Consider the following 22891-nt stretch of genomic DNA (forward strand, 5'->3'; position numbering starts at 1 on the left):
GACTCAAGATCAGTGCCAATACTCAACAACAGCACACTCTTTTTGTGAAAGCTAGCTATGTGTCACTACCGCCTCTGAAAAGTGATGCACATCCTGTTCGACAGCACTTCTGTCTTTTCAGGAAATACTCCTGCAGCTGTGTCCTTCAGACTGGAGCTTCAACGGATGTGAGATAAAGTAGTTAACGTTAGAGATTGAATTAAATCTTAAATCTGACATGTTGTTACAAATGTCTGAAACAGCTGCATTTATGTGTTGCCACTCGTGTACATGAATCAGCCCCCACACACAACAATCAGAAACCGAGGGGACGTGGGGAGACTCAGAACCAGAAGAGGGCAATGCTTTGTCTACCTTCAGTGATAATGTTTAGTATATCTTTCATCGCAGATGCAGAATGCAGGAAGCAACAATGTGTCCTGTCAATAAGGGAGGTTTCATTGGCCAAGGAGGTTTGACGTGAGTCTGACTGGGTCCTAAAGCTAGACGAGGTGGGCCACACCTCAGTAGTTTAATAATTACGTGTCAGGAGACTGTTTATGAACTGGTTATAAACCTCTTATAAAGTTTTGTTTTTGTGCGTGTAAAATAACAAAAATAATTTTACTATTATCTTAATATGTATAAACATTTCAAACACTTGCTAATGTTTGTCATTCTAACCATTTGACATGGTTAACGTTAAGCAATACATTGACTTTGAACTGTTTCGTTATTTATTGTTTTTATTCAACATTTACAACTGTTCATCCCTTATTAAGTAACACGTTATACTGTATGTCCTTTATCATGAGGCTGTTTTAACCATTTACCCATTTTCTAAAATGTACAACCGTTTATCCTTCCTTATTTGTCTCTTTCAACCATTTATCCACTGTTAACTAACATTTTAAACTCTCCACTCGGTAGGAACGGGCCTATTTTCCCAACTGTTAGCTAGTTAATGTCATTTCGACCGTTCGGTAAACATGGAGCCGGTGACGGGCGCTAGGACCCAGCGGCTCCCTCCTCCATGCGGCAGCACTCTGCCGCTGAGAGACGAGGACCAGAAATCTGCAGCTCGCAGAGTGAAGAGATCAAAATGATGCTGCCTGTAAAAAGGGATTAAACGCAAGCAATCTGTCGTCAGCGACGGTAAATCCGAGGCTCATTACGGTTCTGTTTTTCTGTGAAAATCCTTATTTCTTGTAATGACTAATGGCAAATATCCGCGAGGGTTAGGTTTGCATTGTAGCAACTGCAAAGCCAGCTAATGACAGATGCATCGTGCTCACTTTCTCCGTTGCATTTGGACGGGAATTGCAGCAGATGCAAGCAGGCCTTTAATGCGATCTGTTGTTTTTGTTTCTCCCCATCTGCCGATCTAGTCTGGGCACCACCTCGCTTGGATCGGCTTGCTGGTGGATAATACCGATTTGGCACCGGGGGGGAGGGAGGGAGGCGTTTGAGAAAGGAGGCATGCCGTCGCTGAGCATCCGTCGCGACGCTTGACTCACCATGATGAAGACCGACTCCACATCCAAGAGCGCCGGCTCTGGCTCTGGCTCTGGCTCCACGCTCAGGAGCCCATCCCCGCACAGGAACGCGTACGAAGCGGGGATGCAGGCCCTGAAGCCCGTCAAAGACAATGCCGCCAACGGGGACCTGCAGGACGGCCCCCGAGGCCGCAGGTACGGCTCCAACGTGCACCGTATCAAAAACATGTTCCAGCAGATGCAGACCACGTTCCCGGCTGACGCGGAGGGAGAGGAATGCGCCAGGGACGCCGACAAATCGGTGCGCCTCTCCCTCCCCAGAGCCGGCAGCCTGAACGAGAACGTGGACCACAGCGCGTTGCTGAAACTGGGATCCACCGTGTCCGAGCGCGTGAGCAAATTCGACGTCACCAAACCGGAGAACGGGCACCCGCGGGCCTCGTCGCCCAGCTACTCCAAGCTGCAGGAGACCCGCCGCATCTTCGAGCAGCAGCAGGAGAGACAGCAGCAGCAGCAGGAGAAGCAGCAGCAGCAGGAGAGGCAGCAGCTGCAGGAGAGGCAGCAGCTGCAGGAGAAGCTGGCCACCACCAGGGTCCTGCTGAAGACCGACAAGGCCTCGGGCTTCCAGGACGGCAGGTTGGACGTCATGGCCCGCTTCAACGGCAGCACGGAGTCCCTGGACAGCCTGGACACCAGCGAGGCCGTGTCCCCCACGGTCAGCCAGCTCAGTGCCGTGTTTGAGCGGGCGGCCGAGCTCCGGAACAACCTCCACCGCCTCTCCTCTACGCCGCCGCTGCCCTCCAGGGGGGTCAGCGCCAAGGTGGGCGTGTTGAACTCCAAAATAATCACAAAGAGGGTTTGTGCCTTTGCAGCGGGCCACCAGGAGGAAGATATGAGCAATCAGATGGGCCACGAGGGGCCTCCGAGGGGCCCCAGGGGGAGGATGGCTACTCCTTCTGAAAGCTTCAATGGGGGCCAAAGCCCCCCAGATGCCGAAGTGTACGGCGCTTCAGGAGAGCCGAATGAGCACCGAGAAAAGACAGTTTCAGATGCAGGTGTCGAGGTGAAACCCGAGGACTACTATGGGGCCAAGGGGCCCAACAGCACAATGCTCCAAGGTGACATCCGCATCTCTGCGGAGAACGGCGACAACGCTGCCCAGAAGCAGAGCTCTCCGAAGGGGGGCGAGAAGGCCAGCCGCCAGGCCGGGGGCGAAGAGGATGGCCCTCCCGCAGAAGACCGGTCAGGGCGCGACTCGGTGGATATCAGCGCCTACAGCGCGGTGGGGGAGGACTTTGGAGGAAGCCAGGTGGACGAGGAAGAAGAGGAGGTCGACGACCGCTACGATCCCGAGTCCAGCTGTGCGGAGATCACGGGGCTGCCGGCGGAGGAGGACCCGCCCCCCTCCAGGAAGATCCGCTTCAGCACAGAGCCCATCAAGGTGAGCCAGCCTGCAGCCGACACCAAACGGCGGTGCACCCAGAAGCTTTCGTGCAACTAGGCAGAGGTGCCGATTCGTGATTATGTGTGGCAATGTGGGATGTGTTGAGAGGAGGCGTGTTCATTTTGACCTTAAAGCTTATCTACCGCCGGTGCAGACTCAAGTCGGCGCCCCCGTCAGCTGTTTTAATGAACTCACTCACCTTCCGCTGGTGTCAGAATGATGCTGACATTTTGATTTTCCCCTGTTTCAACACGGGGCTTTGCACACGCTTCTAACAAGCCCCCCCCCCCCCCAACCTACCCTTTCACAGCAGCAGTTGCTAATGGGCGGTCCCGAATTCCTACTGTGCAGATGACGCGAGCCCCAAAAGGTCTGTGATGTAGATACTTATCTGCAACGCAGTGGGAGCTGCTTCTGTAAATAATTGCTCGCAGAGGAGGAACAAAGAGGCCCGGATAATTAGTCCTCTCTTTTAGAGAAGTGGACACTCCGCTGCTGCCGTGGCCAATGAAAGGTTGACTGACTGTCTATGGGGGAGCTTGGTGAGGAATGGAGTGTTTTTGTGTGTGAGTGTGAGAGAGAGAGGGAGGGAGGGAGGGAGGGAGGACGTGAGAAAAGAGACACTCTTGGATCAGCGAGATGAAAGAGGAGGCGGAGGTGGAGTTGATTTAAAGTGTCTCTCTGTGTCTGGGGGTTGTGTAATGATCTGGAGAGGAGCATCAGATATCCTCTCGCTGCTCTGCCTCGAGGCCTCGAGGCACACAGAGGCTCCGCGAGCCGCCGCCGTCGCGCAGAAAGCCATTTCGGTGACGAAGGGCTCCTGTGCCACATCGCGATCGGTCAAGTCGGAAAAGTTGTTCTCGCTGTTCTTCTCGTGTCTGCACAACGGCAGGCAGTGTGGAAAAATGTCAGTGTTGTTATAAAAGTCATTTTTCTTTTACACAAACCTTCAGCACAAACATGGCAACAATCCCTCGTAATGTTTTATAGTTCAAGATGATTTAAAGCCGCACACTTTGAATGAGTAGTTTGGTACGTTTCCATATTGGCTTTCTTGATACGACTTGGATGAGAAGATTGAAACAACTGCATTGTAAATATGAAGCTTAACATGGGATAGCTTAGCTTAGCACAATGACTGGAAACCAGGGGAAACAGCTAGCCGGCCTCGTGCAGAAGTAAGAAGATCCGCCACCAAACGTATAACTTCTAATATCTAACTCCCTAAACATATAGTGCTGGTGTAGTCGTACCGCAAGGAATGTAGAAAGGCTGAACGGAGGGAAATAGATTCCCACATGTTGTAAACATGTGTACAAACAAATATAATCTCTACAGGTTAAAATGCTTTTAAATCTGAAATCTGCTTTGTCCTGTACACTAAGTGTGCAGTGTAGAGTGAAAAAGACAAAAGCAGAATTCTATCACATTATTTTATCCGCACAAGATCAAAGATGTATATCATATACATATATGCTATATATATGTATGTATTTATATATATGGGGTTGTAAAGAAGTCATAACTCTTTGATAAAGAAAACAAGAAAACCGTGATGCATTTGGCTTGTGACCCTGCAGTCGCCATCGGAGAAAAACCTCCTACTGAGTCCCTTCACACTGTATCAGTGTTGCCTTTGTTATGCAGATGAATGCAGGGGTGGAGCTGGGGGGGGGCGGGGAGGGGGGGGTGGGTTGAGGAGGAGCGTTATTATGCTGCTCAAATGTCATGCGACTGTATAACTGCCAGCTCCGAAGTCAAAGTGTCAGTTGGTTTCACATCTAAACAGGAAGTGCCCATGTTTTGTGGGTATGCCCCCCCACCTCCCGCCCCCCCCCCCCCCCCCCCCCGCACCCTCCTCCTCCTCTGTGCAGCAATTCAGCTTTCAAGCCACAATTGAGTCTTGTTGTCGTCGTAGTGATGGCGGCGGGACGTCTGGGCGCATGTCTCCTCCTCTGTCCCCGTTTTCCACCGCACGCTCTTGGCTGACTTACTTGTCTGTCTGTCTGTCCTCCAGCACTGGCGAAAAATAGCCGATCTGCTCCGGGTGGAGTTCACGCTAGCGGCTTTGTTTTGCTTTCCTTTCTCCCGCCGCTTCTTTTCTCCCCTTCGCTCTTTGTCACCAGTCTCCTGCTGTTATTAAAAATAGCAGCTTTGTTATTGCCGCGGACGTGCCTCGCTTTGGGGGCCTGCGCGCGGCGTCCTTGTCGAACACAGGAAGCTGCCTCTCATGTCTTATTTATTCGGTTGTGCTTGTATGTTTTAGCTTCAAAGCGGTTTTCGACACCAGCACTTCATGATGGAGCCTCCTGTGATCTTTCAATTATTTATCCCATTGTTGGAGAAAAAAAAGCATAAAATAATATAATCTCCACTGCGATTTGTGCAGTGTCGCCTCCAAACCAGAATAATCTGATTTATTTTGAGTGCACCAGAATCACCGTGCCCTCCTTGTCACCTAGCCTACGCCTAAAAGAAAAGCTCCCAACACACACACACACACACACACACATACACACTCTTTCCTGTGGATTTCTGCTGCCTATGCAAGGCCTACAACAGGAGCACCTATGATTTTGTTTTGCGCTGTACAACACAGAAGAAACTGTTATGTATTATAAAAAGCCAATGGGGGTTGGATTTGACAAACATAGAATAGCTAATTGCAGAACAGAGAGCGCCCACAATGCAACCTGGCGTGGTTTGTGTTCACCGCTCAGGTCAGACCGGGAGGGATGGCCCAATGAGTAACACATCAACATATGTCCGGTTATGCACAGTCCCTCTATTATTTAGACTGCAGTATTTCATAAGGTGCATTACTCACAGCCAGGAGGGGCGGGAGACCAGGCAGATTATCAGCAAGGTCGCTCTGCGCCACTTTGGGGTCCTGCAGCGGCGGTGGGCTGCAAGCGTTCACAGGATGCGCCACTTCCTCCCGATTATCATGTTGTTTGAGTGCTGTTTTTTCTTTTGCAATCTGTCAAGCTTAAAAAGAAAACAAGCAGTCTGTATACATTCTCCGTAAGTCTTTCCAGTTTTCTGGTTAACATAAGATAAGGCTGATGTAATAATATGTTATTATTATTGTCCAAGAAGTGAAAAGCCCAGTGCACCACCTCGTGTTCACTTAAGCTGAGAAGATGTTGATCTTTTCCAATGAAGTTGCAAATATGTAGTTTTATAATAATAAGAAAAATACTAAATTATTTCCCGTAACACCTGGAGACTGTAGTTTGCAGCAAACATTACACTTAAGCTGCTGTAAATATTTGTTTTGCACTCAAAAGAAACTACAGTGTGTTTTTGTTTTCAGCACAATGAAGGAACATGTCACCTGGTGTATCTCACTCAAGTGTTTTTAAATTAGACAATGATGGTGGTGACGTAACGTGTCAAAGAATTATAGTATTTATTTAATATTTATTACAATTCCATATGCCATTATAATATAGACTTGGATAATAGTTCAGAGCAGTCAAACTAAATATAACCAATTGCATGTGTGTATAAATAATATTCTTGAATCATAATACTAATAAAACTAATCTTAATGATGTATTTGTACAGTTGCTATACTAATAGTGCGGTTCAGTCCCCTGCCGCTGACCTTATTCTCATGCCGCCGTGTTTCTCCACGGGGTCAGCGAGCGCTAAGCTCAAACATGACAGCTGACCAACGGCCGGCCTGCCAAAAACATACAGGCCCTGGTGCCATGCAACCGTTTCAGTGACAAAACCATATATCCATTTCATTGGCTGGAGGAGAGTTGTCCAGGGCGACGGCAGCCGGGACCTCGTCTTTATTTTCTGTCTGTGTGTCGCACATCTGGCATCTGGATTAACCCCTAATTTAAGGAGGCTTTAGAAAGCAATTACCTGCCACTTCTGGACTTGTTTAACCTTCGGCAGTTGGGAGAGAAATTCATAATGCTGTAATTAAATAGCTGAGTGGAAAAGTGCTTTTTTTTGGTCTGCACATGCTCAACTTTGACAGCTTGCCTTCCGAGCATTCTGACCGCGAGACAAAAGTAAAATAAAAAAATTGGATCAGGGAGGCGGCATATCTCACTTTATGCACGGCAGTCCAGTGTGTTAGGATAGAGAAAGGACAGTGGCAGCAAAACCAGTTGAACCAACACCCAGAGTACTGTGAGTAATACAACAACGGTGGAGAGTCGGCTGCCACAGAACGCGAGGAGACGGGGTGAACACGCGCTATTTCTGCTCCGAAAAACCAATGGCACCGCCTCCACACATCCCATTGGCTGCATCCAAAATTAGATCTGTTTTTGAAGAGGGAGAGAAGTCGACATGCCGCTGTGGGCAGCGGAGGGGGGAGGTTTTTTTGGGGGGGGGGGGGCACTGACTCCCACAGTGAAACCACCACAGTGTTACCCAATCGCGCAGCCAGAAGGGCCGTGGAGGAGTAACCACGCGGCAGGAGAACCTCCAGAGCAGCTCTATCCTTTACTCTCCCTCACGACGTTATAAAGGGAATATTTTTACAACCCTCCCCGGCCCCAAGTGGTTGCTCTGCGCAGACACAGGCACGTGCTGCTGGAGTGGCTCTAGCTAACTGCCCACGGGAGCTTTTGTAGGACATCCCAGGCAAAATGGAGGGAGGGAGGGTGGAAGGGAGTTTCCTGGCCATCTGTTAGCTTCTCTGACCTACTATCTGCCACAACTGGAACGGCGTCCTCCTCCAGCACCCTCTCCCACCCCCATCGCCCGGGCCTTTTAATCCCAGTGTTTTCCTTCCAAAGATAGCTACCTCGTCTACTACTACTTGGGTGAGGTCAGGGATGAGTGGTGGTGGGGCGGTGCGGTGGTCCCCCATAGTCTCTTTGCCCTGTGTGGGCTCATGGCGGAGGGATGAGGGGTGAGAGAGTTCGTTCAGTATCGCAGATCGTAGCCTCGCCTGTCATGAACTTGCCCTGGGCATCAGGTCACGACACACATCCGATGATGGCTGTGTGTGTGTGTGTGTTTTTTTCCCCCTGCGGTGCCACGTTGAACGTGGCTGATCCTCCGTGTTTGATCTTCCCGAGCATCGTGGACGTGAAACGAGGCCACCAGGAGCCACCAGCTGTGGCCTCTTGGTCTGTAAACTCAAGGAGCACAGCTGAGCCACGTGAGCCACGTGAGCCAGTGAAACAATGGGCCCGCAGGCTTGGAGTGAACTGCTGCTGTTGTTGTTGTTGTTGTTGTTTTATGTCCTGTTACTTAGGATGCAAACAGCGTATTTTGTGTGTCTGTAATCCACATTTTGCTAATCCCTCTAAATACGAAGGTAACCTAAATCAAAAGCCGTTGGACTTCAGCGCACGCTATCTATCATTTGCAGTTTGGTTAGCTTCCATTTGACTCACTTAATACACATGAAATCAGTACTGCGGTACCTAAATATATTTAGCATTAGGCTATAGATAAATCTTTATTTTTATTTCTCTGTAAAATGGGGGGGGGGGGGGGGGCTTGTGGATTAAATGCTCAGAAACGGCTTGTTTTATCAGATCAACAGTTGATGAATGAATAAAAAAATAAATAGTAAATCCTTTTGCATCAAAATACATCAATGTACAACATTCAATGCATATCCACGATTCAGAGTCTGGGCCAGGATTGCATGCACACGGCTCATAGGGAGGTGGCTGAGCTAGCGGCTAGCAGCTAACGGTGCTAACAACGGTGTCATTGCTCACAGAGCAAAGAGTGTTTGCTGGAGGTGGAACCAAAATGGTATATTTCATTTATTCTTTCTGTGTAAAAAAATCAATTGGTTAGGATTTTATTTTTATTTATTTCATTTCATTACATCGCTGCCTTCCATGAACAAGCTCTTAAGCAGCATGTCATATTCATCGCCTGTGTGAGCATTCAGTGATGACATTTTAAACCCGCTCCCCTTTGGGTAGGCGAGGCTTTAGAGGGAGAAGCTCGCACAATACTCAATGAGGCGTGAAAATGCAATGATACTGCACACATCCCAGAGAGGAGATTGCTGCTTACATTTCAAAAGGCGCTGTTGAAGCTGACAGGCTTTTTACCGTAGGGTTGCCATGGAGACAGGGCTCATACAACAAGTGTTAGCTTCGAAGCTACGGGCTGCTACTTTGTAGCACAGATGGACAAACAGCAGAGAGAGAGAGAGAGGGAGAAGTGCGAGAAAGTAAACAGAGACAAAGAAGAAGGGGGTAAAAAGTGTTAAAATGTTGCCGCAGAGGGAGCGAACGATTGTGAGAAGATTTGAGGATTTAGCTAAATGCACATTGAAAGAATGTGTGAAAAGAGAAAGTCTGGCACTGAATTACTGTGGTTAGTGGAGCATGCGGCGTGGTGCATGCATAATCATCTTGGAAAACTCTTTCTGTATGTATGTGTGTGTGTGTGTGTGTGTGTGTGTGTGTGTGTGTGTGTGTGTGTGTATGTGTGTGTGTGTGTGTGTGTGTGTGTGTGTGTGTGTGTGTGTGAGCAGCAGCTGCAGAAAGCCCTCCATTAGCATTCTGGATGTGGTTAGGTAAACTGTCATGCTGGTGGACCAGAGTGAATGTGGGGAAACAGAGGCCTCTGTCTTCATGAGGGCAACACTCGCGGTAGTTATTGATTGTGTTTGATACACATTGGCGCTGTGAAATGATGCAGCTCGGGGGGCTGCGAGGACGTGCTGCTTCTGTCTCAGATCAAGTGGTCGATAGAAAGCCGCGTATCCTGCTCGTCTGTCACAGCGCACATCTCAACAATCTCCGAGCGTCTGGTGGAGATATCTAGAATAACGTAGCATTTATTTTGACATGAATAACACTCCTGTGATATAATTCTGTGAAGAGACCTTTAACTGTAACGTAATGAGAGAAAGTGGAATTGTGTTTATCATGTCAATCTTTCCATTTGTATTAGCCTAAGAGGATCAATATTACAAAAAAACTGGATTCAAAGTACAGATATAGATATTCTGGAATAAAAGCGGCAGTTTAGTTTTCGGTAGATTTGGTTTCGATCACATAGAATGAAGTCTGAATCCGCTCTCTTTACACCTGTTGCAGCACAGACACACAAGTGATTCAACATTAACCACACTCCCCAAGGTACACGGGAAGTGGTTTGCTTTCCGTTTTCAGTAGCAGATACTATATTTAGAGAACATGCTAGAAGAACTATGTAGTGGCACGAAACTATGATAAGCAGAAATGACTGTAACCCAAAGTTTTCCTGTTGCAGTTACGAACAAATGTTACCTCTGTAACACTGACTGACCTTTGGACAGCGCAGGGGGACTAAAGAAGGGCCTTATTTAAAGGAATAGTTCGACTGTCTATATGCTGAATAAATGGCTGCAGACAGGATACAGCTAGCTTAGCGCAAAGGAAGGGAAACAGCTAGCGTGGCTTTGTCTAAACTAAAAAAGGCTGCTTTCACAATATGTTTTTTGAAAAGATGCAACGTGTTAAACAACACACTTGCTACCCTTGTTACCAAGTGTGAGGCTAGCTGTTTCCCTCCACTGCCAGTCTTTGTGCTAAGCTAAGCTAAGCCTCTTCTGATAAATATAAATGTTGTGATAAAAACAAATATTCAGCTTCATACTTGACATATAAAAGCATGGTATTATTCTTCTCGTCTCATAAAAAAAGCCACAACTCCCACTGCCGTCTTCAAGCTTGAACAAAGGTTTGATCGAATGTCTCTGCTTCCTCCTGCAGGTGTTTGCCACCTACCCCAACGAGGACTACGATCGGCGCAACGAAGATGTGGATCCCATGGCGGCGTCTGCAGAGTACGAGCTAGAAAAGAGGGTGGAGAGGCTCGACCTGTTCCCCGTGGAGCTGGAGAAAGGTACAGAACGTTATGAAGATGTGCACAGACGTTGAAGGGTTCAAATCATTTGTTTTAAAGCTGCTAGAGGAACCTGGTGGGTGGTTGCGATAAAACCTATTGCAACTATCCAGAATCAATTTTGTTTTTTTTGGGGGGGGGGGGATTAACCCCAGTTGGACAGTTTAATCCTTCTGTCTCTCTTTGAAGCCAAATGAAAAAAAAAATACATTCTTTATTACTTATGTAAAAAGTCCTTTAGTGCACACCGACTGCCTTCTGCCCACATCCCTGTTCCCCCCTGGGAGCCACGGTTCCCCCAACATCCCTTCAACATTATAGTGCATTAATATAATCATAGACGACTATATTTAGAATGGCAAAGAGGGCAGGTTACACCGGGTTTAATATGTGACCATGTTTAAAATGACAATATTAATCCCGAAGGAGATTAATCAAAGAGGGATATAAAGAAAAATAATACACCTCAGAGTGTTATAACTAAGTTTGCCTTTACATACAAAGAGGTTAACTGAAATAATGTTGTTATTGTCCCCAAGGATGCAAAGAAGCTTTCACAGGCTTTTATAACAAATATAAATGGACTGCAACAACAAACACATTGCTGCTCTTGGGTTATTATTTTAAGTGCAAAGAAAACCTCTCACATCGCTAGTTATCTAAAATCCTGCAAATACCTCGGACTTCTTTTCATGGAATTGCTCCAGAGTCTGTGGATGATGTGCTGCAAAGAAACGCTGCATCACTTCCTGGTAGAACCGCCTCTCATGCACTCTGCTGCTCGCTGACATAAAAATAAAGCCTGGCAGAGACCTGCGCTGCAGCTGCATTCTGCTGCAACAATACTCACAACTAAAACTGTACTCTGATGCATAATTAGAAATGAGTAATCCTGTTTCAACATACTCTTTTTTTGTAGCGTTTAAAACTCTCCGCTCTTTCTTTGCAATTGTTTTTTGTATTAACAGGTTAAGCATTTATAATCCTGTGGGACAACCAGATACACAACTACTTATAGTAAAATGCAGTCTTAATAGTGTAAATGTCTTTAATAATGGGAAAGATCAAATGCGTACTCACCAGTGCGTTTAACGTCGGTAACACCGCCTCAGTCCACGCAGAGACGCGTCAAACGTGCCTTACGGTAACAGCTGCCGTTGTATTTCCCACGCTCCTCCAGATGGCGAGGGCCTGGGCATCAGCATCATCGGGATGGGCGCCGGGGCCGACATGGGCCTGGAGAAGCTGGGCATCTTCGTCAAGACGGTCACGGACGGAGGAGCGGCACAGAGGGACGGCAGGTACGTCGATCTGGTAAAAGGCAACGCGAGAGAACGCGGAAGGCCTATTGCTTGCCGCGTCAACCCGAGGCGAGCGCAGTAGTTTTTGTTTCCATTAGAGGTTGCCTCATTGTCACAGTTTGTCTTCCTGACATCTTGGCAACCGCGGGCGGGTCCCGCCGCCAAGAAACAAGAGTTTGGCTTGCGTGGGCTACGGCGTGAAAAGAAAAAAGGTCCACTGTGAGTGCTGATCGTTTCTCTTGACGGCCTCCTCCAGGATCCTGGTGAACGATCTGATCGTGGAGGTGGACGGGACCAGTCTGGTGGGAGTCACCCAGAACTTTGCCGCCTCCGTACTCAGGAACACCGCGGGATCCGTCAAGTAAGAGTTTCTCTGAGTAGATTTTATTGCAGTTGCTCTTATGCCGAGGAAAAAAAAAAGCCAGCGGACAGTTTCTTAGTTTAGTTTAGGCCGGTTTTCAAGTTGATCCATCGCCAAAAACTACTTTAGCCACCTTAAAAATAAATCAGTTCAGGTACTCTTTATATTTACTGTGTTTTCACAGGAATGGTAACTAAGGTTTTATATCCAGAATGCCCGACAAAGTCTTTCATTTTACCACGATTGGTCGGTTTGTGTTGTGTTACTTTGGACCAAGTCCTTCAAACACCAAAGTCACCGCAGTTACACGACATCTGAACAGACTGTTTCTCCAAAGTGGGGACGTTCCTCGTGCAACCCCCAGTTGCCCCCCCCCCCGCTGTCAGGTCTGCATCCTTGCTCAAAGACGTGGTTTCCTCTTGATAAATAACCCTGGCCAGTCTGGACCGAATGCCACCACATCCGGCCCATTCAGCTCCCCGGGCTGCAGATTCACATCTCAAGTCTCCTGGGCTCATGATTATACACTTCAGTGTTCTCTGAGACGTCCTGAATGAGATGTCCCCCCCCCTGAAACTGCAAAAAACACAGCTATCAGGAACAAATACAACTTAATAAGTATCATTGTCAATCGCCGGCGGAATATTTGTAGCTTTGGTGCAGCTAAGCAAGCTCAATCTAAGCTCATTTATAATTCAGGGCTTGGTGGTCAGCGCTGTAAAGGGGATTGTTAGTGTGGTGTGACTTGTGGCGATCAGAGACTGCCACAGCTCATACATTATGGATCCGCTGCAGCGATGGTGAAGGGCACCGGAGATCAGACCTATTCATTAACAGAGGGGAAAAAAAAGAAATCTTCCAGCGGACAAATAGATGATGGGCAGGAAGCGCGTTTGTGAGCATTTAATTACCCGTTAGAAATTGAAAGGCTGCAGCGGATGCTTAATAACCGTCTGTGGCTCCACCGGGATTTACTGTGTTGTTTTTTTTAATTGTTTACACGGTGGCTTTAATTGGAGGAAGATTTGTGAGCCTCAATCAGGAAGCATGTAGTGCCTGTAACAGACATGGACAATGGGCTGAAGGAGAGGAAGGGTTTGATTCTAATCGCACAAGACGCCGGCTGCACAGAGGCCGCTTTCGCGTGGCTCCAAACAGGAAGACGCGTTCTGTCATTAGAGAGCCAGCACATTCCTGACTACGTTAAACCAACCAACCAACTCCAGAGGGTCCCAGGAGATCCATGCGTTATTTGGGTTGCACATGCAGTATCATGACTGGACTGAACTGAACATACACAGGTTCGTGATCGGGCGAGAGAAGCCGGGTGAGCAGAGCGAGGTGGCCCAGCTCATCCAGCAGACCCTGGAGCAGGAGCGCTGGCAGAGGGAGATGATGGAGCAGCGCTACAACCAGTACATGGACGAGCAGGAGGTGAGGCTTTCAGGAGGCTCCAAAAACAAGGAGCCCGTGCGGTGGTTGGTTCGTCTACAAATGCATGAAATAGAAGATCCAGGATGCTAATTTTCAAGAAAAGTCAGTATTTAGAGAGGATCCATTCCAGGGCGTGTGAATATCTATCTTTTAAATACTATAAACGTCTTTGATTTAATCTGAATGCATTGATTAACATTTAAAGTCATCAAGTAGTCAATAAATAGATGATTTTCGCCGTAGGGGCACAACATATTTCCTTAGAAGTTGATGGTTGGCTCTGCGTGTCCCCGGTTCCCCTTTTAGGGTTATGAAATGTATTCCACGTGAAACCGAAGTCACCCTCTCTGGTTGGGACGTCTCGTTGGAAGCCACACAATTGTGCCCATTACGCAGCATCAGTGTGACGATAAGCTCAGCTCCGACAGGCGGGACGGATCAAAACGACTCAAACGTGTTGCCCTCGGATGTCCTCTGCTTTGATAATCTCAGATATTCTCTTTTTTTTTTTTTGTCAACAACCGTTTTCAAAACACACACACACACACACACGGCGGCTGTAGTGTCATTATACCGACGGAGAGGAAGTTGCCCCATCTCTGCGGCGTGACGCTGCTTCTTGAAAAGCAGTAGGTTGTGCTATGGAGGGTACAGTCTGCTCCCGGGACGTCTGCGCCATCTAGTGGCCGTTTGGTGTCAAGACATTATTAAATCACTACATATTTGTAATAAACACTTTGTAATAAACACCTGGGACATTTTATCCAAAGGGTATCGCTGGAAATTATTGTGGTCTGATCCATTCACACACCCGGCTGCATCTGGACTCAACTGGAAATACATTAAACCTGACTTGAACGGGTCGGTTCACCCTCAGCAGCTGTGGTCGGAGGGGAACCGGCCTTTTAAAAACGCAGAGAAATGGTCGAACAGGTTCCTAACCTGGACTTCGTCCCTGCAGGGCGGCGAGTACGGAACGGACGAGGAAGAGGACGAGGACGAGGAGGTCAGCCCGCCGTATCCCAGCGCCATCGAGGTGTTCGACTTGGCGGAGAACGAGGACATGTCGCCCCTGGAGACGGACCCCGAGAAACTGGCACATAAATACAAAGAGGTAATGGGAGCGTTTCTTTCCGTGTAATCACAGCCTGTTTCCTCTCACGTGGTGATTAAACTTGTCATCCTCCTTTGCTATGAAGCTCCAAATAAAGCATGCTGTGACCCAGGCTGAGATACAACAGCTGAAAAGAAAGGTAGGTTGAATCGGCATGTGTCGTGATCACGCATCCTACCCTGAGACAGAAGCGTCGGCTTATTTAAGGATTCATTGAAACCCCGCCTCCTCCAGCTGCACCACGCGGAGCAGGACAAGCAGCGCTGGCGTATGGACAAGGCCCAGCTGGAGCAGACGCTGCAGGAGAACAAGGAGCGCATGGAGAAGCTGGAGGGCTACTGGATGGAGGCCCAGAGCCTGTGCCAGGCGGTGGACGAGCACCTGAAGGAGACGCAGTCCCAGTACCAGGCCCTGGAGCGCAAGTACAGCAAAGCCAAGCGCCTGATCAAGGAGTACCAGCAGAAGTGAGACGGCACGACGACAAGGGCCAATTTTTGGGGGGGAGGGCAGGGGGGGGTCATGTCCCAGTCACTCAGTCTGACACTCTGCCTCCGTTGAAACAGGGAGATCGAGTACCTGAAGAAGGAGACGCAGCGCTGTGCACAAGTTGGCGCCGAGGCCTCGCTCCTCAAAGAGGAGTCCGGGCAGCTTCAGGAGCAGGTAGGGTGATGGGAATGCACGTTCACGCCAGTTTGCGTTCCAACAGCACTCAGGAGTCCTGTGACCTTCGTACGAGCTAAAGGGAGAATAACACGAGAGACTCAACGTCTGTGTTTCATTCACTAAAACAGCATTTGCATGTAACAAAAGGAAGTTCTATTCTTATTACACACAAACATTTTGGTTTATCTCTACCAAAAATGTAACCGCCCGGCCAAAAATACCAAAACCATAACGGAGTTTTTGAGAGGTGGTCCTGCTCTGGCTCGCTCCGCTTGGCCCCTCCCATTCCACGGTCTGCATCTAAGCCCCTCCCTCCCCCAGTGCACACTCTCTCACCAACTACCGCACCACAGAAGAAGACAAATAAAGGGCAGTAAGATATCGCAGACCATTTTACCGACTCGGTTCTTTGAATCTCGTTCAAATGAACAAATCTTTTTTTGAGAGGACTCGTTACTCTCGAGTCCTTGTAACGATTCGTTCAAAATCACGACACATCACTATAAGGCACAGCTCACGGAGCACTTCAAACAAAACATAAATATTTATTTTACTGCAGTCAAAGATCCGGCATTAGCGAGGACAACTCGGAAGGACCCTATTTGGTCTTTGTTGTGTCCTGCCGTGAACTCACTCCGCAGCACGTGGGCGGTGATGCGTGAACAAAGTGTGCACAGTTTGGGTGCTTGTGATGCCAGGCGAGCTATTGCTTACAGATGAGTGTATTACTCAAACATCTCTCTCTCTCTCGTCTCCAGGTGGCCGACCTGGAGTGCAGGGTGGAGGAGCTGAAATCTGAACCTTTATAAAAAAGAAAAGCCTTCTGTCGGCCGCGCGTCCCAGAGAGCGTTTGGGGCTCGTCGGCTACGGGAGAAGACGGTGTTATTGTACTCGACCTGCAGGGTATTTCCTCGGTTTCCAGTCGCATATTGTAAACGTGTCCTCTGCCACGCCCCTTTTAACCGCGTCCTCGGCCACGCCCCTTTTAACCATGTTTTTGTTACCATTTACGGGATTGTGAAGAACAGTTTTAGCATCACAAATACAGACTCTGTTGAGCTCTAGATGTACTGTTCCTTTTCAGTATTTAATCCCTTCATTTGTGGTTAAGACGGACCAGGCTTTTGCTTTGCCAAAAAAAAAAAAATCTTTCTTTTTTTTGCCTTGTTTTGTGACCTCTTTCTTTGTACAGATGTGATACCGTGTGGTTTAAGAATCATTTTTGGTTTGTAAAAATTTTTAAACTGTGTGTAACATATAACATAATATAAACTAATGAGATTGAGGGTCGGTGTATATTTTGAGTGATGTAAATTGGATGGAGATTGCACTGAAGAAGACATCGACAAGGTGCTTCACTGGAACGGGAGCCGTGTTTCGGGATGGTAGAAGCTGTAACCCAACCTCTGTAGGGGTCCTGTCACTTAACCTTGAGAACCACCTGCTGCCTACCTTTCAGAAGTGTTTGTGTGATTTTTACACACCGTAAGACTCATCAGCGAGCCTCCAACCCCTCTCGATTCAACCCCCCCCCCTCCCGCATCTTTAAACAACAACAAAAAAAATAAAAGTAGGACCACAGAAGCAAGCCACAAATGAACAATGGATCTCTTCTCCCCCCCTCTCCAAATGGATGTTGTCAAGGACTTGTGTACCTGGTATTAGTTAGGACTACTGATATAAACATGACAGCGATTGTCAAAAAGAAGCCGTTACCAGCGAGCAAAGATGTTGATTTAAAAAATGCGCGTGTCTGGAACCAGCAGCTGCACTGGACACGTCTGCGTTCAGCACACGGGAAACACTGCCAGGTTCGTACCGGTTTCAATTCACGCACAGTTTGGAATTGAGTCTACTTGTGTCAACTGTCATGCCAGTATGTTTGTAGAGTTCAGGTAAGGCTGAAATATTTTAACTTTACTTAGTATTTATAAACATAGTCACGGTGGAAATATGAGCTAACGAGAACAAAAACTGACAAAAGCAATGTTGAGAAGACCGTTGATGAATCAAGAATAATGAATTGAGGGGGAAAAAAAGCAGGCATGGTTATGAGTATTTTCATAATATTAAGGCTTGTACAGTGCACATGCTTTGCATTGTATGTTTTGTGGAATAAATGGTCAACAGTGACGGTGCAGTTGGTGTTTTTATTTCAAAGTTAACACTGAGACAATAATCTGTCTTTCATGGACTGTGGCGAGCTCAGTTTTACTTAGTTAATTGCAATGATTTAACAATTAGTTTTTTGCTGATGAAGCGCTTTGAACAAACATTAAAATAATTTCACATACAGGGACAAGAAAGAAAAAAAGTCCTCCACAACTCGAGCATTTAGTGCAAAGGCGTCGCCTTCAAAGTCTACGGGTGCATCTTCTGGTGGTGCCTGCGCAGGTGATAGTTCCGGGAGAAGCTCTTGCCGCACTGGGTGCACTTGAACATCCTCTGGCCCAGGTGAAGCATCTGGTGCGCCTTGAGGCTCTGCGGGCGGCTGAAGCTCTTGCAGCACTCGGTGCAGCTGTGCGGCCTCACGCCCGTGTGCTTCCTCTCGTGCCGCTTCAGGTCGCCCGACTGCCGGAAGCTGTCGCCGCAGTGCGTGCACAGGTACGGCTTCTCCCCCGTGTGGGTCCGGAGGTGCACGTTGAGCTGCCCCGTGTAGGAGAAGCTCTTGCTGCAGTGCGGGCACGCGTACGGCTTCTCGCCCGTGTGGATGCGCTGGTGCTGCTTGAGGCCGTAGTGGTTGGTGAAGCCCTTGCCGCAGTCGGTGCACAGGTACAGCAACTTCACCTGCTGGAAGCACGAGTGGGACTTGAACTCTTTGGCGCTTGCGCAGCTCTGTCCGCAGTGGGGGCACGCGTACGTTTTCCCCCCCGCCTCTTCCTCGTCCAACCCCTCCTCCTTTTGCTCCACGGTGTTGTCCGGGTGGGACAGGTACTCCACCGGGTGGTGCCTCTTGACGTGCTTGAGGAGGTAGGTCTTCATGGTGAAGGAGAACTGACAGAAAGAGCAGGGGAAGAGCTCCGACGTGCAGTGGTACTTCATGCACGTGTTGCTCTTCTGGTGCTGCTTCAGGTTGCCGGACGTGGAGAAGACTTTGCCGCAGCGGTCGCAGCTGTAAGGCGCGGCGTCCTTGTGCGCCGTCTGCCGGTGTCTGTTCAGGAAACCGGACTTGCTGAAGGTGGCCCCGCACAGGCCGCACTTCAGCGGTTTCAGAGCGCACTTGTGCGCCCTCAGGCCGCCCGGGTTCCCGTACGCCCGTTTGCAGCGGTTGCAGCTGAACCGTTTGTATTTAGCCAACTTCTCGTTGGTGGAAGCAGGCGACTCCGCTTCGGCGGAGCCGGCGGGTGCCTTCCTGCGGGCGGCGGCCGTTCGCTTCGGGGCAATGAGCTTGGTTATGGCGGAGATCTTGGATCCGGCCCCGAGTCGCTGAGGCCTCTGGCGTTTTTGGAAAACCTCCACCCGTTTTGACGTCTGCGGGCTGAAGTCCGGATCGCGGCTCCGATCGTCCTCTTGGCTCGCCACCGCGGCCTCCTCGGGGTGATGCTGCGTTATGTGCTGCTGGAGGGCGTCCACCGAAGAGAAGGTCAGCGAGCACTCGGCGCAGCTGAAGGGCATGGCGGTGGATTCCTCCGGAGCTTCGTCTACCTCCTCGCCCCTCTTGCTCTGCTTTTGGTGATGCAGCAGGTGCCTGGTGAGGTCGTTGTACTGGCCGAAGCACTTCTGGCACACGGTGCAGACGTACGGACGCAGCCGCTCGTGGACCGTCGCCTTGTGCTTTCTCAGGGTCGCCTCAGTCGCGAAGCTCCCGCCGCAGCCCGAACAAACGTGTGGAGACGTCCCCTCCTCTACAGCAGGTGCGTTCTCCGTGTCAGTCACATCCACAGCTTCTTGCACACTCTCGCTTTGATCAAGCGTGTTTGTTTCCTCAGCTTTGGCTGGATCTGCAGAGTTGAAAGGTTCGGACCTCAGCGTCGAGCGCTCTTTGTCTGGATCAGAAACAATGCCGGTGTCTTTAGTCGCGGCGTGCTTTCTGTGGACCAGCTGGTGTCTGATCAGGCCGGACGCCTGGCTAAAACTCCGCCGGCACTGCAGGCAGCAGTAGGGACGTTTGTTCGAGTGGACGCAGAGCTTGTGCCTCCTGAGGTGAGGCAACTGCTTGAACGTCTTCCCGCATTCACCACACGTCATGGACTCGACGTCGTCGACTGAAAACACCCCCACGGAGGCCGCGGGGACGGCCGAGTCGGCAGCGGAGGAGGGATCTTCAGCTTCAGCTGCCTCAGCAGCCGCTGCCTCAGCAGCCGCTGCCTCAGCAGCCGCTGCCTCGTCGCCGCCTTCGGGCGGCATGTGGAAGTTCTCCGTATGCCGACGGAGGAAGGACTCTGCGGTGAAGGACAGCTGGCAGTCTGAGCACGGGAAGATCTGAGAAGTCGCGGTTATGTCGCTCTCTGAGATTTAGGAGAGAATGTAAAAAATAGATCATTTATTATTGCAATGCAAGTACTTTCAACAGCAGAAAGGGATTTTTGTAACTAGGGAAACTTGGGTAATAACGGCACCTGTTGCATTCAACTTCATGAGCCAGATCTGGCTCCAAGCTTCACTAAAGCGGTCCTGAAAAGCGGCGCTGGGCCACACCGTGAGCTCGTCTCCGGGGTGGATGGCACGACAGCAATGGAAGAGGATGCTGCCTTTGTACTGGACCGCCAGCAAATTCGTCTCGTCTTTGTTACGCGCATAATTGATGTATCTGCAGAAAGAACAGAGGTAAATATTACAAACACGGACGGATCTATTTGAATTCTTTTGGTGGTTTAGTTTTTAGTAGTACGCAGAAGAGGGCAATGGTGAACAGTTTTTCTTGAAAGTGAATTGTGAGATGGAAAGAGAAAACAGTGATAAGAGAAGTCAAAACGTTACCTCATCCAGTTTGAGTGAGACTCTCTGGCTGCATCGATGTACTCGTATTCATCTTTGTCTTTGTAAATCTGTATTCAAGACGAAATAAGCAGATTTAATGATGAGTAACCACATTGAGATCCATTAAGAGAGGCCAAAGAAACTCAACCTCACCTCCCAGGAGAATTCGCTTGCGGCGGCGTTTTCTCTCGTGCTCTCCTCCCCCTCGTACGGTCCGAAATGCATTCCTGGGGACACTGTCTGCCCGTGATTAATGACCCCGACGCCGGCGTTGGGAATACTCGATCTGCCTACCATCAGGCCGTAGGGGAGCGTGAGGAGGGCCCTCTGTGGGAGACCCGGGCTTGTTGGAAAGTCCAGAATGAACGACGGGCCGTTGACGTTAGCGGAATCACTCTGGTCCTGGAAGAGAGTGAGACACTCCTCGCAATCTGGAAGGGCAAAAGGACACGGCCATTTGGATTTAAGGAAACTTAAAAGGGGGGGGGGGGGTGCAGATTTAAGCAGAGGAGGAGTGTCTCTTTCTTACAAAAGCCACCATCAGACTCTGGGTTATCTCCGTGTCCCACAGTGTCCAGTAACTTCTGGATTGGAGTTTCTGCCGGCTCCAAAACCGGCACCACTACGGAAATAGAAGACGAACAACAGGCAATAATTAAGCACACATATAATAAAAACCAAGTCACGTCACGAGTTTAGTTGTCAACCAACCTGGAGGGGTGTTGTGTTCCGGGGTCAGGCACTCCTCGGTTATAACCACCTCCACCCACTCCACGTCGATGCTCCTGTCCGACATGAGTGCAGATTCTGCGGCGAGTTGATGGGAACTGTGACTCTGGAAGACAGAGGCTCACACGGATTCATACTAAACGCTAGCAGCCACAAGTAGCTTAGCAGGCTCACGTTAGCATGCTAGCCTAGCGTAGGAGGCTAGCATTACTAGCAGGCGGCGGCGGCTGATTGAGCTGGCTAGCTTTATAATTCACACATATTGGGAGGACACGCGTCCAGTTAGGGTTATCTGGGATGAGTGGTGTCAAATTATAACGAATACAGGAATAGTAGCATGGCTAGCCAAGTGACAGTAGCTGCTATGTGGCTATCAGACTAGCATCCTTCCAAATGTATAACTACTTTAAACTCTATTTTTCTACTAGCTCGAATGCCATCGTCTATATACCTGCGACTGATTTGCTAACTAACTGCCATTGAAAACGGTTTTAGCTGTTAACTAACCGATGGTATCCAACTAACGTTAGACACCAAATACTAAACTATCCTAGAACGACGCAGTTAACCCGGAAGCAAATTAATTATACTTTCAGAGTAAATGTGTACTTCCGTTCTTTTTCCAAATAAAGTAGCATAGCTTAGTGAAATTACTCCGTTGACTTGTATCTTCTGTAGCATGCGATTTAAGTGTTTCTCCAAACTGCAAAATGTAAGAATTGTCATCCCCGTTGCAATTAGCTGACAGTGCGAATGCTGGCATTAGACTATTTAGAGACTGCGGTCTCCACACATTCCATGGGCGCCGCTGGTGTAGTGGTATCATGCAAGATTCCCATTCTTGCGACCCGGGTTCGATTCCCGGGCGGCGCACCACTTTTGCTTCCAAAAATGCACGTATCTTCTACACACTTTTGCTGGGTATGTTACCAAAATATACATTGCGGTATTATTTATGACGACTTACATACGTATTCACTTTATTATTAGAACATATTCTACTTTACCGTATTTAATTTCAATCTAATTATTGTATTGTGATACTATACCCTAGACTTTGTTATAATATATACATATATTACATATATTTAAGATATACAGGCTTGCTGCTATTATTCCTACAACTTTTTCAAATTAGTCTTTTATTGATCTTGTATAGTTTCAATAAACTTTTTCTTATTCTACATTTGAAATATTTTTGGTGTGTAACATATTATTGCAAAGTCTATCGGGAAGCTTTCACTAACAATTCAGAGGTGAAATGCTCATCTATGAAGTAATTAAATTAAACTGTTTGTTCAATCACACTTTTCCATATTATTCTGTTTTAATTTATTTTGGGTAATTGTATGCTATCTTTCAGTGAGCCATATTTTGTGATTATATAGATAAGGTTTATTTGAACGTATTAATGTATTTTTTATTAACAGTACAGATTCGCATTGATGTTGCTTTTTATCCAAGAGGTCTGTTACATTTATCCACTTTTTATAATTAGTAGAATTATCTACATGTTTCAATGCTTTAAAACTGTAACGCAAACTTTTGTATGCGCGTGCGTATAAGGGAGCTGAACTTAATCCTTCACACTACCACTGTGGGCAAGGCAGGATT

The 22891-nt window shown here is 48.3% G+C and overlaps 2 protein-coding genes and 1 non-coding gene across 4 annotated transcripts; 2 read left to right on the forward strand and 1 right to left on the reverse strand.

The window, feature by feature from the left end:
- The first annotated feature begins 109 nt into the window (after positions 1-109).
- On the forward strand, positions 110-17761 carry LOC120819788 (neurabin-2). The gene is made up of 11 exons (XM_040177487.2): positions 110-1134; positions 1368-2916; positions 10623-10755; positions 11936-12056; positions 12313-12417; positions 13719-13851; positions 14813-14965; positions 15051-15104; positions 15200-15429; positions 15529-15625; positions 16387-17761. The coding sequence occupies exons 2-11, from the start codon at positions 1498-1500 to the stop codon at positions 16435-16437; spliced, it is 2496 nt and encodes an 831-aa protein (XP_040033421.1). The 5' UTR covers positions 110-1134; positions 1368-1497; the 3' UTR covers positions 16438-17761.
- prdm9 (PR domain containing 9) lies at positions 17759-22066 on the reverse strand. Of its 2 annotated transcripts, XM_078103189.1 has the most exons (7): positions 21260-22019; positions 21078-21170; positions 20702-20979; positions 20549-20616; positions 20188-20378; positions 19937-20076; positions 17759-19906 (listed from the first exon to the last, which is right to left on the reverse strand). In XM_078103189.1, exons 1-7 carry the CDS (start codon positions 21342-21344, stop codon positions 17990-17992), a joined length of 2772 nt encoding a protein of 923 aa, XP_077959315.1. In that variant the 5' UTR covers positions 21345-22019; the 3' UTR covers positions 17759-17989. The 2 variants fall into 2 exon arrangements, with proteins under 2 accessions (XP_077959315.1, XP_040033425.2); XM_040177491.2 differs by having other exon boundaries at positions 17759-20076; positions 21260-22066.
- Positions 22067-22079: 13 nt separating this feature from the next.
- On the forward strand, positions 22080-22150 carry trnag-ccc (transfer RNA glycine (anticodon CCC)). The gene has a single exon. It is a non-coding gene; the product is annotated as a tRNA-Gly (tRNA).
- The last annotated feature ends 741 nt before the right edge of the window (positions 22151-22891 follow it).

This window comes from Gasterosteus aculeatus, chromosome 5 (genome assembly GCF_964276395.1).
Source record: "Gasterosteus aculeatus chromosome 5, fGasAcu3.hap1.1, whole genome shotgun sequence".
Taxonomy (NCBI): Eukaryota; Metazoa; Chordata; class Actinopteri; order Perciformes; family Gasterosteidae; genus Gasterosteus; species Gasterosteus aculeatus.

Excerpts from the sequence above, each read along its gene's own strand:
- LOC120819788 (XM_040177487.2), top strand. The coding sequence starts at position 1,498 with ATGATGAAGACCGACTCCACATCCAAGAGCGCCGGCTCTGGCTCTGGC. Across the intron at positions 13,852-14,812 it reads AGTACATGGACGAGCAGGAG|GGCGGCGAGTACGGAACGGA; the intron begins GTGAGGCTTTCA and ends TCGTCCCTGCAG. Across the intron at positions 15,430-15,528 it reads ATCAAGGAGTACCAGCAGAA|GGAGATCGAGTACCTGAAGA; the intron begins GTGAGACGGCAC and ends CCGTTGAAACAG.
- prdm9 (XM_040177491.2), bottom strand. The coding sequence starts at position 21,344 with ATGTCGGACAGGAGCATCGACGTGGAGTGGGTGGAGGTGGTTATAACC. Across the intron at positions 20,980-21,077 it reads AGAGTCTGATGGTGGCTTTT|ATTGCGAGGAGTGTCTCACT; the intron begins GTAAGAAAGAGA and ends TTGCCCTTCCAG. Across the intron at positions 20,617-20,701 it reads CAAGCGAATTCTCCTGGGAG|ATTTACAAAGACAAAGATGA; the intron begins GTGAGGTTGAGT and ends TCTTGAATACAG.